Source organism: Micromesistius poutassou (assembly GCF_964030765.1).
Source record: "Micromesistius poutassou genome assembly, chromosome: 11".
Taxonomy (NCBI): Eukaryota; Metazoa; Chordata; class Actinopteri; order Gadiformes; family Gadidae; genus Micromesistius; species Micromesistius poutassou.
Window position 1 is genome coordinate 13,089,149 of NC_140281.1, and position 17,638 is coordinate 13,106,786.

The 17,638-nt window shown below is 47.5% G+C and overlaps 1 protein-coding gene across 1 annotated transcript in view; it reads right to left on the bottom strand.

The window, feature by feature from the left end:
- Positions 1-2,019: 2,019 nt before the first annotated feature.
- LOC311355320 (uncharacterized protein) overlaps positions 2,020-17,638 on the bottom strand; it is a 91,140-nt gene continuing 75,521 nt past the window's right edge. Inside the window, exons 7-15 of the mRNA XM_084475077.1 lie at positions 9,723-9,902; positions 8,929-9,129; positions 8,390-8,569; positions 7,471-7,703; positions 6,589-6,718; positions 6,340-6,471; positions 5,825-6,068; positions 4,112-4,189; positions 2,020-3,570 (exon numbers count right to left, since the gene is read on the bottom strand). Of these exons, the coding sequence (XP_084331203.1) occupies positions 3,413-3,570; positions 4,112-4,189; positions 5,825-6,068; positions 6,340-6,471; positions 6,589-6,718; positions 7,471-7,703; positions 8,390-8,569; positions 8,929-9,129; positions 9,723-9,902 (1,536 nt within the window). The 3' untranslated portion in view covers positions 2,020-3,412. The remainder of the gene's footprint in view (positions 3,571-4,111; positions 4,190-5,824; positions 6,069-6,339; positions 6,472-6,588; positions 6,719-7,470; positions 7,704-8,389; positions 8,570-8,928; positions 9,130-9,722; positions 9,903-17,638) is intronic.

Below are 17,638 nucleotides of genomic sequence, written 5' to 3' on the forward strand. Positions count from 1 at the left end.
TTTACAGAGATAGTTTATAGATTCATAACACCGCATTTAGACCAACATTTTTGTCTCAGATTAGTTATTTCACCAGTATGTGTAATACGCGGGATGATGTAGAGAGAACTGGTTAACCAAAGTCCTTCTCTGATAGAACCTGCATTCGAAGCTGAAAGGTTCCGTCCTGTCAGGGTTTATTTCACTTATAACAACCTGCAGTACTCACACTATGTTATACCTTACTTAGCCTACATCTTACCTGTGAAAAGTGATCCCACGAGATCTGGTTTGTATGTTCCGCTCATTACAGCATCCATAGGCGGCACAATAGTCCGGCATCTTTTGACAGCAGCTCGTCTGCTGATAACATTAAGTAGGTTAAAATTCGTATTTTGGGTAGAAAAACCAGCATTTAAAAAATATCCAACCACGCTGTATCATAGCTACTTGTATGACGTTTTTAACGAACCAAACCGTTTGAAAATCGGTCAAAAATTCAGAGAATAATTCTATTTTGAGATTGAGGAGTACCTGTTTCCCTCGTAGATGTTCATGTGCCGCTGCCTCTGTTGGTCCTGTTCCAAGATGGCCGCCCTGTCGGCACGTCGCTCTACAGTCGATGCGGCGTCTATGTATATATGTCTATGGGTAGAACGGCCTCATCGAGAACGCATCGAGAACACTTCCGGGTTTTACGACAGTACTCGCGTTCTCGCGTACTTGGAATTGGAACAGTGCTTGGGCTACCCATATACATATATTTCTATGGGGCTACCACTGATGACGTTTATCGAGAACGCAAGTACACGAGAACACACGAGAACGCGAATTGAGAAACGGCTTAATAGTCACACAGTTGTTCAAAACGGGAAAGATTATATTTTTTCATTCTTATTTTCCTTTGTTGGAATACATTGGCCTACTTATGTCTTACCCAATATGTATGCAGAAGAAAAAAAAATCCAAGAAAATCCAAACTCAACCCTATTCTCGTTGAACATGGACGTTATCCTGAATACGCATGTATTCCTATTAAGGCAGACATTACAAATTCACAAAACATCAAATCAATCAAATAGTCAAATAGTCAAACTACTTTCTCCAAACACCATTTTCTTGTTCAACATTGTCCAAGAAAAGTTGGACATATATTTCATGTGGATAATAACATTTTAATTGAGTGCTGTTCTTTACTTTATAATAACCAGATCAGCTACTTGTGCCATGTTGGCGAAAGCTTTTGGTTATCAGCCTCAGAGACCAGGTTGAAGTCCTTCTTATGTTAGTGGTTCTTTTAAACATAAAGATGTGTGGATTTAATGTCAAATATAAAATCAAACCATCTATAGCAAGTGTCTTGGTGGTGCAGTGGTAAGACCTGTTAATTAATTTGATGCAGACCCAAGTTCAAGTCCTACTTATGTTGGTGTCTTATTCAAACATATATCAAATAATATCAAATATTAGTTCAGGCCATTTCCCAATTCACAATCTGCAGCTCTGTATTGCAGTGGAGAGAGCTCTCTGTTATCGGCTCTGAAGTACCACTGAGGTACTATGGATATTAAAACTGTTTTTGTTTTTTTGGCAACTGGTGGCACATTTTCATACTGCAGAGTATCAAATAGTTTTTTTCTGAAACAGGACAAGTGACATATATTTATCTCAATTATGCAGTTCAGTGGAGGATTGTGGTTGGCTGGTTGCATACAGCCATGAAGAAAGTGATACATATTTAAACTAGGCAGCGACCCAAACAGCAACCTAAGCTAAGCAGGATGTGCCAACCTCAACCTTTTTTTCACAAAATATACTTGCTGAAGCACTGACGACAGTTGTGTTCCGCCGGTTTCTCTGGAACAAAGGTGTGTCCAGCTAACCATCTAACATACCTTTGATAATGACAAGGTTTTTATTTGAAGCACTGGTAAACATTAAGACATATAATAACCACCCAAATCAATGGCGGTATTCGTCAGATTTTAATATACAGTTACCTCATTAGCTGAGAACATTGAAACATAAAGGTGAGAGATGTACAGTTTTAGCAAATGCACCTGCGTAGCATTATCTTGATAATATCTGAAATCAAACAGGAGACCAAATTTCATATAGATCACACGTCTACTTGCAATATGGTAAACCCACAGAGGAAACAGGGTAATGGTTGCCATCCCTAAAAGCAAAAACTAATCTTTGAGGTCCATCGCTAGATCCGGATAAATAGAGCAGGTCTCCTCACACTTCTTTAAAAAAATATTCACAGTATTCATTTTTTTTTTATCACATCCATGCATGTCATCGTAGGTAGTCCATGACACACTTCAAATGGCACTTCAATAAATCTACAGAAGTTGTTTGCTTTCATGGCAAGCTGGGAAATATTCAGGAAACATCGTTGCGGGATGTGTTTGTGGGCGGGTTCACGAACGGTGAGAAAGAGACATCTATTTGGGGGGGGGGGGGGGGGTTGAAGAAGCTTCTTCAGGTTCCTTTGAGGAAAAGCCAGCAGGCCTCAGAGTGCTGTATGCAAGTGTTCACACGACGACTGCTAGCGTATGAACAGAATGAACACGATGGGAAGAAAGGACAAAACCGGATCCCAGCTCAAAACACATAAAACACAGACAACACAACAGAAAGGGCGCTGAAATCATATGATATCTGTCCAGCGATAAGCAGATGGAAAACAAAGCCCCCCCACCAACCCACCACACACACCCTCATTTTCCCTTTTTTTCTTTTCAGAAGCAGATACAACAAAAAACATAATTATACAAAAGAAGAAAGAGAAAATGGTCTGGCACTGTGAACAATTGGCATTTGTCGAAACATATGAAAGATGGGGGGGGGGGGGGGGCGAGGAAAAAAACAACACTTTTTGTTGACAGGCAACTTGTTAAACAGAGACAGTCGTCAGTCCCCTGGTCACACACAACCATACAGCAGTAGTATTTAGTACCAGAATGAAGGTTAAGTACTAGTAGTACTAGTAGTAGTAGTAGTAGTAGTAGTAGTGGTAGTAGTAGTAGCAAGGTATACAATAGTCTTTTGCTTTCTCCGGGAGACTGTTCTGATTGTTAACCAACCTATAAAGTGCTTTCTCGATGGGAAAAAACAAACAAACAAATCACACAAACAAACAAACAACCACCTCCGCCTTATCTCCTTTATAATAAACCTCTTCCTCTTAACAATAAATCAGTTCTATCAATTAGACCCACACTGACACTTAGGAACGAAAAAACAAAGCTAAAGAGAGAGGGAGAGCGATGAAGAGACGGAGAAAGGGTACAGTCCAGGAATAAGCAGAGAGAGCTCTCCTCTTCCTCCCCCCTCCTCTTCCTCTCTGTCCCCAGGTGGGCTTTTTTTTGTTTCCTTCTTTATTTTCTTTCCTTCCGGTTGGTTCCACGCTCTGTCTCCGCCGGCTCTACTTCTTGAAGGGCGTCAGTCTGCCGATGTTGTGCCAGAAGGTGGAGGTCTTGCGCTTGGGCTCGGCCAGCATGAACACCTGCTGCTGGGGGAGCGCACTGGGCATGGACGGGTGCTTCTGACGGAGCAGGAAGTCGTAGTAGGGCCTGGTCACTGCTGCCGCCGCGGCAACAGAAAGCAAAACACAGAGGAAATCACATTTTCATTGTGAGATGAAATAAAATGTAATATTGTTATTATTATGTAATATTGTTTGATATCGTATCATTTGATATTGCCGATACGAATTGTTTCGCAATTCTGCAAAAATATGATAGGATGTTAGGTTTTCTGCTTTTGGTTGTAATAGTTTATGAACTTTACTTATTTGCATCTGTATACCTTACATTACACATATAATACATATTCTCTATGTTTGGTGTTGATTGCCAATAAAGAATGACATGCCAATACAAATTGTGGAGAGGAGGTGTGAAGAAAGGATTGGATTACTGTTTAATGATGGCACGGAGACAAGCTCATAATAATCAATCTCCCTTGGGAGTTTGATCACATTTTCTAGCCTCTCACTGTGATGATGATTACCATGGGCAGCCTGACAGGGAACCCTCTCCCTCTCCCTCTCCCTCTCTCTCTCTCTCTCTCTCTCTTTCTCTCTCTCTCTCTCAACCAGAATGAAAAGCACAGTGGTGCCTACCTTTGGGCTTCCCAGCGGGGTGGTTTTTGCAGGCGTTCAACATGGCTTGCTTCTTCTGGACCTCGGTGAGAGAGAAGCCTGGAACAGACACCAGGGAACGTTACGGGGGGTTGCGATCTGCTGCGTAGCACACACTAAATAAATGCCCATCCTTCATCTCCATAATATCTTCAATCACAAAGGAGGATTCAAATAGTCCATTCCCAGTAGATTGTTATCGCATCCATGCATTTGCTCGTGTATATTGTACGTCATCCATGACACACCACAAAAGGCATGTCAATAAATCTGCAGAAGTGCTATGCTTTCATGACAAGCTGGGAAATAATCAGGAAACTGCACTATGCAGGGTGTGTACAGCCTACGTCAGATTGGCATCCCATAGGGGGCAGGGATGGAGTTATACACAATCTGCTAGTGTGAGGTTCTCTGGCTTTCTCTGACGCAAAGAGGACCTGACAGCACAGCAAAAGGCTGCGGTAACAAATAGCTCTTAATCAGGAGCTATAGGAATCTATAGGACCTAGCCACCGCATTCATGGGAAACACATTGGCTGGCTGCACTTAAATGAATGTAGTCTGTAACTCGAGAACGAAATACAACACCAGAGTCCTAACTTTTACGGTTATACTGGGGGTGGACAGACAGGAAACATCACCCTGTTTTAATGTCTCCTCTAGACGGATTGACTTGCCTATGGATGCACGTAAAAATGCTATGGTCTACTGTTGAAAGATAACACTATACAGATAACAATGTACAAATAGAGAGCATTGATTGGTTGCTCGTGAGTGTGGTAGAAACTAGATGTCGGCATCCTACTAGTCATAGTTAAATGAGCAGCATATCAACCTCAGTGGGCCTGCTCACACTTTTCTTGGCCTGAATTTGTTCCAAGAGGTTTGACTTATTCTGCTCAAAATCTATGATGTTGAATACAAACAGTTATACTGTCTTTTTTTACAGTACCACATATTGTAGAGGTGGGCTTCAAAGCCCATCCTCCCAACACAGTATGTGGAGCAACACTAATATGTGCTCCTGAATTATTCATAGCAGGAAGGACATTATTATTGTGTGTACAGTCAATAGCTTGTGTTGGTGTACACAACACTATGGAATACTTACTTCTATATTTATTGTAAAGGAAATATTGCAGGCTACTAACTCTTTGCTTTTACTAGTACATGTATATACAGTATGAGTATACATAGTATATCAAAACAAAAGGAGCACTGCTGGTACCATGGGTATATTGAGACCTAGGACATGTATCATCGTATAAAGTATGACGTGTAATAAAGAAAAAAGTGATGGTGTATGCTGGGATGAACATGTAATTAACTCAAACAATTGAGGTTGAGTTCACAAACAATTGAATCAATGGCTTTGGGTTGTTTAATACAAATAAAATACAATATTGGACCTCCCAGATCAGCGGTCATATGGTGTTTTACCAACATATGGTTGGCGTGTGCATGCGTGTGTGTGTTGGGTCCATTTGTGTGTCTTTCTGTGTTTGTCTTTCTGTGTGTGTGTGTGTGCTTGTATATGTGTGTGTGTGTGTGTGTGTGTGTGTGTGTGTGTGCTTCGATGTGTGTGTGTGTGTGTGTGTGTGTGTGTGTGTGTGTGAGTGTGTATGACTGTGTGGATGTGTGTGTGTGTGTGTGTGTGCGTGCATATCTGCGTCTGTGCGCGTGCCGCGCGCTCACCCGTCTCGCGGTCGTGCTGGACCTGGAGACGCTCGTCGGCGAAGGCGCGGAGCCAGCGGAGCTTCTGCTCCGGCTTCTTGGCGCACAGCAGGTGGACGCTGTCACTGGCCAGCGAGCGCAGCTTCAGGGCGTTCTTCACGCTGACGTTGAAGTCCTTCTCCCGGCCGTCCTCCACGTCCACCACTTCCATCTGGTCCATGTCCACGCGGCCCTTGTAGTACAGCATGTCCCGCCGCAGGAGGTCCTGACGGGGGGGGTCAAGCACAGGTCGGGTTCGGTAAGGGTGAGCCCCGTTACAGAAGCGGTGGCTAACTAGCACCGACACTAATCGCGAACGCTACCCATAGAAGCAGTATCGGTCTGGTCTGTGATGATTCTGTATCATGTTCCCATGGGCCCCCTTGGGTTCGATGTAACTCTTCGGTCACTCTTTAAAAGTTAAAGATAGCCACTGGGCGTCATTACCTTTCTTTCCCCTCCCCCACAAACCTCCCTGCTCCCTTGGGGGCACCCACCTTCTTGCAGTACACCATCTGGTGATCGAAGAGGAAGAACATGCGCTGCTGGCTCTTGGCTTGCGGCTGGGACAGCTTGCTCATCTCCCCGGAGTAGATCAGGTCCGAGCTCTTGCTCAGGACGTCCTCTCCCTGCAGGGACGACAACAGCGGCCGTCAAACGTCAACCACCCCACACCCACCGACGGCAGTGTACGTGCTGAGGCGCCAGCGGCCATACTGGGAGCGAGCGGCACCACCACAACGTACCTCCCAGTCCTCGATGGAGCTCTGCCACTGGGCGATCTTGTCGATGTTCTCCAGCCGCCGCTTCCTCTCGTTGATGAGCCGGGCCACGTTCTTCATGGCGTTCAGCGCCGCCTCCACGTCCTTGTAGTCCCTGGGGAGCGGTGAACAGAAGGCCCTCAGTAGGTCCCTCTGGCTAGAGCAGTTGACTCCGCCTCCTGGGAGTTTTCTGCCCATGCTATGTTTCTAAATCTCACTCAATACTCTTTACAGCAATGTACGAGCAGGTGTCCACCGTCGCTTGGTTTTTCACAGTAGAAGTACAGTCACACAAGGCTTTAAAATATGTATTCATTCAACAATTCATCAGCAGGTAACGTTACCAGCCAATCACAGGTGATGCACACAATAGCATGTGTCCCATAGACAGAGTTCTCCACAATGCAAAGCAATGTGCCAGCGGTGTCGGGGTGTAGCTGTCCTTTGACAGAAACACCCCACTACGACCATTTGCAGCAAACACCAATGTAAAGGTGACATATTATACCACTAGATGTGAGTGTGATTAGCCATTACAAGCCGTCATCTGCCTCTTCTGACATCACGAGTGGGCGTGTCCACCTAGATGTATGACGGATAGATGAGCAACGTTTGCAACAGTCCACTGGGTATGCTGGTAGACTGATCTATTCAGCAAACATCTAGGTGGACACGCCAACTGTCAGAAGAGGCATATTTTCAAAACGGCTTGTAACGGCTAATAACACCCTCACCTGGTGGTATAATATGTCCCCTTTAAGAGAAGGTGTACTCTCATCATCCCAGATCATGGGAATCGGGATCAACTCGAGGTGATGGTGTCCCCCTCCCCCCAGAGTGAGGTGGGGACGGCCAGGCGGGGCTCACCTGTGCTGGGGGTTGGTGTACTTGAGCAGCTCGGCCAGCTGCAGCGGGTACTTGCAGATCTTCTGCACGGGCGTGAGCAGGAAGCCGTCCAGCGAGATGTCGATCATCCTCTGCAGCAGGCGGCAGGCCTCGAAGAAGAACACGTACTTGTTGAGCTTCATGAGGCGCGAGAGCTGCAGGCAGGCGTTGGGGTGGTTGTTGCAGTACTCGGAGTAGATCTGGAAGTCCGTTTGCTGGTGGCAGAGACACAGGAGACGGGAGAGCAGGGTTGAACATCCAGGGAGTGATCGCTGTGATCGACAATACGCACACATCGCGGAAAGTGTTCCCCCACCCGTATTGAGTCACACTGTACTAGCGGGCACTTTGAAGGCTGCACATTCTTTGGGTCGTTTTTTTATCATTTTAAAATTGGTTTCTTAAAAAAGTTATTCCACCGTAATACAAGGAATTAAATCTGAATACAATTCAAATGAAAAATTAACTAGTAAATCTTAATACTAACATAACATAACATATAATGGGTGGTTTCATAACCACCCATTAATTGTTAATGTGTACACCAAATAACATGCACTTCCATGAATTATTTACATTTTTATACCTCCTCAAAAATGGTTGTGGTGGTGAAAGGGGTACTTGGCTAAAAAAATACCTTGGAGGGGATACATTAGTAAAAATAGTTTGAGAACCACTGTACTAGACCCCAGTTGTACTTTTTCTGTCATGCAAAGGTTTAAATTGAATCCATCCACTATAGCATGCTGTCAAAAGAATTACATTTTTAACTTTGTTCTTTTCACGTTCACAGCACAGAACAATTATATTATAAGTGTATGATCCTGTGTGATAAGTGCTGGTGTTTACGGAAGCAGCAGATCTGGGCCTACATCCTGCTCCTAAACCTAGGTGTGCTCACGTGTTCCAGGAAGCAGCAGCCGATCTCGCTCAGGTGAGGCTGGTCTTTGTTGAACTTCTTCTCCAGGCCCTTGAGGAACTTCCTCTGGAAGCGGTAGATATCCTCAATGTTTCCGAAGATGGTGCGCAGCTGCTCCTCGGTGAACATGTCCGTCCTCTTGCGGCACTGCTTGATGTAACCCTGAAGGGTCCAAGGGTCAGAGACCGTACACAACACAAGTTAGGAAGAGATCATCTGCTTAAGACGACGCAGAAGAGACCCTAAATAAACCCCTAAATAAATCTCTATTCTGTCGCGGGAATAGAGTGACCACCCGGGGTTGGGGATTTACTTAACCTAGTAATTCTAATTCTAAAACTACTTAACTGTGTTCATTAATGGTTATGAATACCTGGTCACACGCCTTGGCTTTTTAACATTCTGCATTGGCGAACGTCCATCTAAAACCCAGAATCCCTAGCAGCTCTGCCTACCCCACGGTGGTGTGGGGACCGTCTAGCTGGGAGTTTGACGGGCGGGGACAAGGGACGGACACCCACCTCGCAGATGTCCTTAAGGTGTTTGATGTAGTCGCGCTCGGTGCTCATGATCTCGTTGATGACGTTGGACCTCATCTGCTCCTTGCAGGGCAGGCCGGGGCCCAGGTTGAGCCCCAGCCCCGCCCGGTCCTCCTGGCCGGCCTGCGCCTCCTCAAACTGGGCCAGGTACTCCTCCATGTGCTCGTCTTGGTTCACACGCAACTGGGAGGGTTTGGGGTCCAAGGGTGTAGGAGGAGAAAGACCGCCACAAGGTTAACCGTATCCCTGGACTTGTTGTGCACCCCGTCCCTCCTTTTACTGAAATGGGGCAGGCCTATTTTATGCCTTAACTAAATAGCACTATTTTAAATGCTAATTGTGTGTGTGCCACGTTAATCTTTGTGTAATCTAAAGACAGATGTTTAGTGTTTTGTGTTGTTTAATAAGCTCTTTATTCACAGAACTAAAATAGCTCAACTGAACCCCCTCACCAGCCCCCCAGGGACCCACTAGCAGCCTGACGGGTCCTGGGGGCTTTCATCTGGAACATCATTAGAGACACATCTCCACCGTGAGCCGCTCCCCAAGGAGGCATGAAAGACACTGACAGAGAGAGAGAGAGAGAGAGAGAGAGAGAGAGAGAGAGAGAGAGAGAAAGACAGAGAGAGAGAGAGAGAGAGAGAGAGAGAGAGAGAGAGAGAGCGAGACAGAGGGACGGAGAGTGAGCAAAAGAGTGGGAGTGTGAGAGAGAGCGAGAGCGGCAGCGTGAACGCAAGCTGAGCGGCAGCGTGAACGCAAGCTGAGCGGCGGCTCACCCGTACAAAGCTGGCGGGGAACCAGCCCTCGCTGTCCAGGATGCGGCCCCACCACCACTCCTTGTTGGTGGCGTCCACCACCTCGATGACGTCGCCCGCCTTGAAGCCCAGCTCCTGGTCGTCCATGGTGACATGGTCCCACAGGGCCTCGGCGAACACCACGCTGCCATCGCTGATGAGCTGCAGACGATAGAACGGCGGCGGAGTGGGTCACGAGCCGGGTCGCGATCATCACGGTGGTCATGGGGATTTGACACGACGTCGTTAAGTATGACGATTGGCTTGTGAAATCAAAATAGCATTCTAGACTGGTCTAACGGATGGGTCATGTGGTTATGGGAATGTTTAGTGGTGGTCCAATGTCCTAATTCGTATTTTGATCATTTTGAGGGCTTGTCTTCTCATCGTAATTCATTTAGGAGTCATACGTTTATACACATTTTATTTGGAAAGTGGGTTGCCCAGGTCACAACTTTCTTGATAACGCCCTTAATAAATATATTATTGCTGATGTTTTGAGAATCCACAAAGGTAATGGTATACAGATATATAGTTTAGTTTCCCAAATGTTTGTTTCGCTAGATTTGACCACCTTTTTGGGTAACGTCATTCCTACAATGGGTTGAGTCATCATAGATATGGGAATGTCAGTACATACATATACTGTATATATATATATAGATGATGTCATTGTCTAACAACAAGTTGGGAATATTTCTCGACATATTTCTCGACATTGGCAAACAGTAATTCTGAAATAAATGGGACATTAGAGATTCCATTGGAGACAACATGAATCACTTCGCTCAATCGGCAGCAGAGAAACCTGCTGATGGCAACGCTAACCGCTAACCAGTTGCGAAGACGCACGCCAACGAAACGCAGTTGGGCCGAACGGGGGCGTGTGTTCCTACCACTCATCCTAATGTCGTGTGTTCCTACCACTCATCCTGATGTCGTGTGTTCCTACCACTCATCCTGATGTTGTGTGTTCCTACCACTCATCCTGATGTCGTGTGTTCCTACCACTCATCCTGATGTCGTGTGTTCCTACCACTCATCCTGATGTTGTGTGTTCCTACCACTCATCCTGATGTCTTGTGTTCCTACCACTCATCCTGATGTCTTGTGTTCCTACCACTCATCCTGATGTCGTGTGTTCCTACCACTCATCCTGATGTCGTGTGTTCCTACCACTCATCCTGATGTCGTGTGTTCCTACCACTCATCCTGATGTCGTGTGTTCCTACCTCTCATCCTGATGTCGTGTGTTCCTACCACTCATCCTGATGTCACTGGGTGCACGGAGACACATCTTTGCGGCTGCCCTAAAGAGCTCTACGCTGGGTAGCTGGGTTTCGCTGCATGCTGCTGGCGTTGCCATGACGCAGCCTCAAGCAGTGGCTCGGGTAAAAAGGCATCGATCAACTGATTGCAAGGCCAGACGGAGGGGGTGCCTGGCAGGAATCAATATCATGATGAGGCAGGGAAGGAGAGAGAGTGATGGACACAGAGGGAGAATGAAAGAGAGAGAGGGATGGAGCCTGTGAGAGGAAAGGCCTGGCCCACAACCTCTCAGAAAAGAAGAATTCAAATCAAACTGTATTAATGTGAGATGTCTCTTATTATGAAGGCTTTGCAGCGGAAGCCTGCGATGTGCAGAGTGGGTTTAACCACCACTGACAAATTAAGTTATTGTAAGTCGTTTCAGATAATAGCCTCTGCTAAGTGCTATATTGTAATTTAAGTCGGAGGTAGCCCTCTTTGTAGGACAAAGAGAAAGATGTCTTCCAGACAGAGGTGGAGGAAACGGAGGGGGTGGAGTTGGGTGGAGGGCGGCCAGACAGAACCTGCGTTTTTTTTTGGCAGAAGCCAAGGCTGCAGTGGTCGTATATCATGCTAGCTAGGGTACACGCATCTAGCATGCTAGCACTGGGCTAGCGCCGCCGGGCTAGCGCTGGGGAAACGTCTATGATGATGATGCGCTTGCCCATCCTGATTTCTGATTTCAGTTTCTCTCTGCAGGTCAGTCTGGCCTCAATCCCATTGAAACCCTTTTCCAAAATATTCTTTAATTATGGGATGAATCAGTGATGTTCAGTTCAGGACCAACCAAGAGTGCAGAGGTCCATCGAAAAAAAAATCAATGATGCCGCCAAAGGAAAGTGTATATGAATATGAACGGTCTCACGATGCTAACAGGATGTAGCCACAAGAAAAAACCCCGGTGGTTGTTGTTCCATGTGATTTCTGCGTCCTGCACACAGCCAACAGGTTGGGCATAAGAAGGCAGGGGTGTGTTTTTATGTATTTACGTTTTAAATCTCCAGTGGAACTGAGACTTGTTGCCGTCGACCAGTCATCTGCCAGGCGAAGTGGCTGTTGCTAGGCAACATTTCCACACCATCACTCCTCTCTTCCCTCTCCTCTACAGACACCGTCATAAGAAGCACCTCCTGTCTTAAAGGGGTAACGGGATGGGCACCTGGATAGAGTCTTCACTGGAAACAGAGCCGTCACTATGGCAACAGCAGGACGAACTAAATGGTTTATACGGGTTGAGCCGAACTCTGGACTAGGAGGGCTAACAGGGACGCACGGTCCATACATCAAGACTTACGAAGACCTTTGATCATATCAGTGCATCTTTCAGGGTCAGAGACAAACTAAATGTAGATTCTTCTATTTGCCTTGTACATTTCTTGGAATTGACAATAAAGCTGACTTTGGCTTTGAACAGATCCAATGCAGGTGTATATCCATTGCACTTACAATGCATGCTTGAAAATGAGAAACAATAAAGATGCACACAGACAAACGCATGCACACACACAGACACACACACACACACACACACACACACACACACACACTAAAAAAATATAAAAACGAGAGACTACATACAACACAAATCCAAAGCAGGCGTGTTGTGCTGGTCCAAGAGCCCAAGCTCTTTATTACAACATCATGGAAGGGCCTCACATCCCAGAAGGGCGGTCATCATGATTGATGACCACTTGTCTATAATCGGAGTAAAGCCGCCATTGCAATAGCTTGATAGGAGCTCAGTAGACAACAATGTACTGGCATCCACTGTGGTTCAAATACTCATGGATTGTGATGGTTTACAAGGGTTTAGGACTTCAAATGTTACTTCACCTTCATTGCAGACAGACACAAACAATGTTTTTCCAGTTGTACCTAGTCCAAATGCAAAAGCTACCCTGATTAGAGTAACATTCTACGTTTGACATGGTTTTGGATTCAGTAAAAAATAGAAAGAAAACCAAAAATAAGTCATTAATAAAGGCAGTTTACTCACTATGTTTGAATACATCTACTAACCTTAGCCACAAACCTTTACAATTAATAGATCTTGTCATGATAAAACAGTAAATAACGCAGGGGCCTTATAAGGCATCATTCATCATTTCCAATCTCACTCCTAAAGACAATGTTAAACGGCATTCAGAGAGTTGCGCAGAGCAAAACGTAGCAGTAATGGGATTTGATTGGACTAAACACGCTAGCCATTTGTGTCAGCCCTGTTGGAAGGTTTATGTACATGCGATGGAAGGCAAACATGCCGATATTATTGGTTGAAACATTAAGCCTCATAGCTTGGTAAGATTTGAATGTAAAATGGATAATAAACAGACTTGTTTTTGGTATACTTTGTTAAATAGCTGAATAGCATGAAGACTATTGAAATCAGCCATTCAAACAATTAAACCCATCCATTTTTACGTCATGATGAGACACACGTAAACACAGGGCTCACACTGATACACAATGGTTTGAGGTGATCAATAACCAATCAACACACACATGAACAAGGTCCTCACACACAAGCACTCCCCGGAAGCAAAACAACCGCTGTGTCGTGTCGCCTTGATAATGCACTGTGTATAGCGATAACATACACTGCTGTACATTACACGGTATCTCCACCTTCATGCGAGCAGCGATGAGTGTCTATCACCAGGAAGCCTAGTGCACGCACAAATAAAGCAGAAAACAAACCAGACAGCTCGACACAACACACCCGTTCCGACTGATGACCGAATGTCCTGGGCGCACATCCAGCGGGTTACCTGGCTCTCTCTAGACAGAACCTCCAGGGGCATCGACCCCAGCCCCCAGCGCCTCCCTTAGCCCGTGTCTTTCTCTGTCTGGTCTCTCTCGCTGTCTCGCACAGTGTTTTGGTGTCTTTGTTTGTTTTGGTGGTCCATCTACCCCCTCCCTCCCCCCTCCTCTCTCCTCCTCACCCCTGCTGCGTCGGCCCGGCGATGATGGCGTCACGTTAGAAAGAATCAAATCAAGAAAAGCGTCTGGTGTTCGTTGTTACCAGAGTGTGTGTGTGGGTCTGTGTGTTGCTGCTCTACCGGAAGGAAGGCCAGAGTGTGTGTGTGTGTGTGTGTGTGTGTGTGTGTGTGTGTGTGTGTGTGTCGCGACTCTACTTGAAGGCCAGGGTGTGTTACTAGTCTACTAGAAGGAAGGCCAGAGAGTGTGTTACGAGTCTACTAGGAGGAAGGCCAGAGTGTGTGCTGCGGCTCTATTGGAAGGCCAGCAGGAACATGAGGACCACGTTGATGATGACGAGCAGCATCATGATGAGGAAGACCACCACCTTCTGGGTCTCGGGGTGCAGGTTGCAGCGCAGCAGCGTGTTCAGGACCCCCATCCGCTGCCGGCCCCAGCGCCCCGCACCGCTGCCCCGCGCCATGGCGCTCCCGCCACCGCCTCCACCCCCTCCTCCTCCTCCTGCTGCTGCTGCTGCTGCTGCGCCTCCTCCTCGTCGTCCTCCTCTCCCCTCCTCCTCCACCTCCTCCTCCTCCTCCTCACCGTGCCTCTCCACCCGCCGCTGACGTTCACGCAGCGCCGGCACCGAGCTGCCGCCGCCGCCGCCACACAACACCACTCCTCCTCCTCCGTCACCAGCACCACCAGCACCTACTCCTCCTCCCGGCCCACCTCCCGCGGCGCCGTCCGCTCCTCCGCGGCTCTCGCCGTTCTCGAGTGCTCCCCGCCGGCGCCGCTCGCACGTCTCCTCGCTTTCCGCTGCCACCGTGCCGACCCCCAGCGTCGCCCCCGGGCCCCCCGCTCCACCCGCCGCGTGCCGCGGGTCCAGGACGGAGGGCGCCCGCGCGGCCGTGCCGGCCTCGGTGGGTGCGTGTGTGTGCGTGCGCGTGCGTCTGTGTGCGCACGAGTCCACTACGCGTCAAGCGGTGCCTCCGTCGTCTCCCGTCTCCCGTCTCCTCCGCTAGCTGGTTGTACGCTCCTTCCTCTGCCGGGTCTGGTCGCTTCTCTCTCTCTCTCTCTCTCTCTCTCCCTCCCTCTCTCTCTGTCGCGTGCTCCTCTCCGTCAGGGCATCAGGACAGAGCGGTGGAATGCACGACGCTGCGTTTCTCCGGCTTCATCGCTCTCCTCCTCCTCCTCCTCCCCGTCGTCATGGGCCAGCAGTATCTCTCTCTCTCTCTCTGTGTGAATGTGTGTTCTCCGGAACGGAACTCCCGGTCTTCCTGCTCCTCCCGCTCCTCCGGCTGCTCCTCAGTCCGTCTCTCCGCTTTCCTCTGCCCACCTCCGATCTCCTCCACCACCTCCCCCACTGCCGCCTCCTCCCGGCTAGCTCGCTAGCTAGCTGCGTTAGCCTACATGCGCTACAGCTGCGTGCACCGCGCCGTCGTAAGTCATTGGGAGTCTTGTTTTGGTTTTCTCCTCCCCTCCCCTTTGTTTTTCAGCGTTTGTCCTTCCTCATTCTTCTTCTTCTTCTTTTCCTCCCTCACTCATTCGACCGCCTCTCTCGTGTCACTCCCCCGTCGTCCAGTCCGTTAGCCGGCGGCGGCTAAAACGTTGCGCTGCCACAGGCGCCAGGAGCCTCTCTTACACAGCCGTCCATCTCACAGGATGGCCCCCTTTTTTCTCATCCACCTTCCTTCTTCCTCCCTCCCTCTGTCTGCTTTCTTTTTTTTCTCTTCCTCTCCTGATCTTGCCCTCCCCCTTGTTCTCGGCCAGCCAATCAGGCTGCATAGCGTGTCGAGCGTATCCTGGATACCAGAGTGGTTAAGACGCAGCCCTAGCAACCCCCAAGAGAGTACGGGGAGAGAAGATGGTGGTGGTGGGATGTGGGGGGGGGGTGTGTGATACTTGGAGAGACAGGGAGGGAGGGAGAGAGAGTGAGAGAGAGAGACAGAGAAAGAGAGAGCGAGAGAGAGAGCGAGAGAGAGAGAGAGAGAGAGAGAGAGGGAGAGAGAGGGGGAGAGTGATGAGGGTTGGGGGTTGGGAAGGTGTAGGCCATGCAGAATAATGGAGTATTCCCTAATGAAATGTGTGTGTGTGAGTGATTGTGTGGCGTGCGTGTGCGTGTGCGTGCCTGCAGAGCTTCGTTTGTTAAATGGGAGTGGCCCAGGCTGGTGACAAGTGTTTATGTTTTGTGCTGATTCCTCACGCTGGACCACGCTCCACCGCGGCGCATCAGCGCTCCTGGCATGCTCATTACACAGCTCACACGTCTTTTGTTTCGCCTGCAGCTAGCCCTCTTTAGATGCAAAATATGAAATAGCAGTTCAGTGATCCAGCATAAACATCTAAGGGATTGCTTACCCCCCCCCCCCCCCCCCGTCCCTGACCTGGCTGGGGGGGGGGGGGGGACGGACGGACACGACCCAGCTGCCCCATGAAACACACCACATGGGGCACATGCAGCTGAAGTAACACACACACGCACACACACTCACACGCATGAGAGCATACACATGCACATGCACACACACACACACACACACACACAGAAAAGCCACCAAATAATCAAGCGTTATCAAACTACATGCTTAACATGTCCTACGTTGACATGTATCATCTTCAGGAAATCCTCTCTCCTTTTCTTTCTAATCATATTTATTTTATAATTCACTTTATTATTTGTTATTTATATCCACTCAGATGGCCACCTCTAAGTCTGACTCTAATCCACTTCTTCTCCTGCATGGGCACCGGTTCTGCTGTGGATTTGCAGGTATTTCCAAATGGAGAAATAATGAAATAAACACATTTGCCCACGTCCACAACACCCATTACCAGGCGCCCCGGAGACGGTATCCATGGCGACCACATTATTAAACATCCTCTGCTGTGTGTGTTTACAGCTACCAGCGGCCATTTCTCTCACTCTGCAGCGAGGCTGTGTCCACCCGCCCGTGTCTGATGCCGAGCTACATCTTTACCATCTGTGTTCGTTATGTTATATCGTTTCAAGCCTGTCAAGTCGACTCATTTTACAGCATCCTCCCAGGATGCATTGCTACAGAGTTCTCATGTCCAGTGTTTAGAATGTGGTTGACCCCACCAATCCGTTACTGATCACAAACAGATCCGCAGGAACTTTGGACAACAATATTAGGATTTTTGTTGACGTATAATCCATTTGTCATAATCCATTTGTCTCTTTTAGAGACAGGACACACACCAGGAAGTGAAGTCACTGTCATTTTGTACGCAACATGAGTGTCGTGAACGGGAGATACTATGTAGGGCCATACCCTAGTTTACAATAACAGACTTCTTAGATCTCATGGCACCGGCAGTTCATCATGTGTATAATTTAACACAGCTTCAATGTTGGATTCTGCTTACTGCTTACTGTCAGGCGACACGGTATCACGGTACAATGAGGGCAGATTAATTAACCATTAATTAACTTTAGTTAATTCAGTAATAAGCATACATGTTGAATAACTAAAGTTCTAGTCATCGTTTAGTAATGGTGTTCATGTTTATAACAGTGTTCATGTTAACTCAGCTAATGGTGTTCATGTTATGTAAAGTATTAATTTATTAATAATACATTATTTAATAGGCAACCCCTATGCTATGCTTTATAATAATGCTTATTACTAGATTAACTGATGTTAATTAAT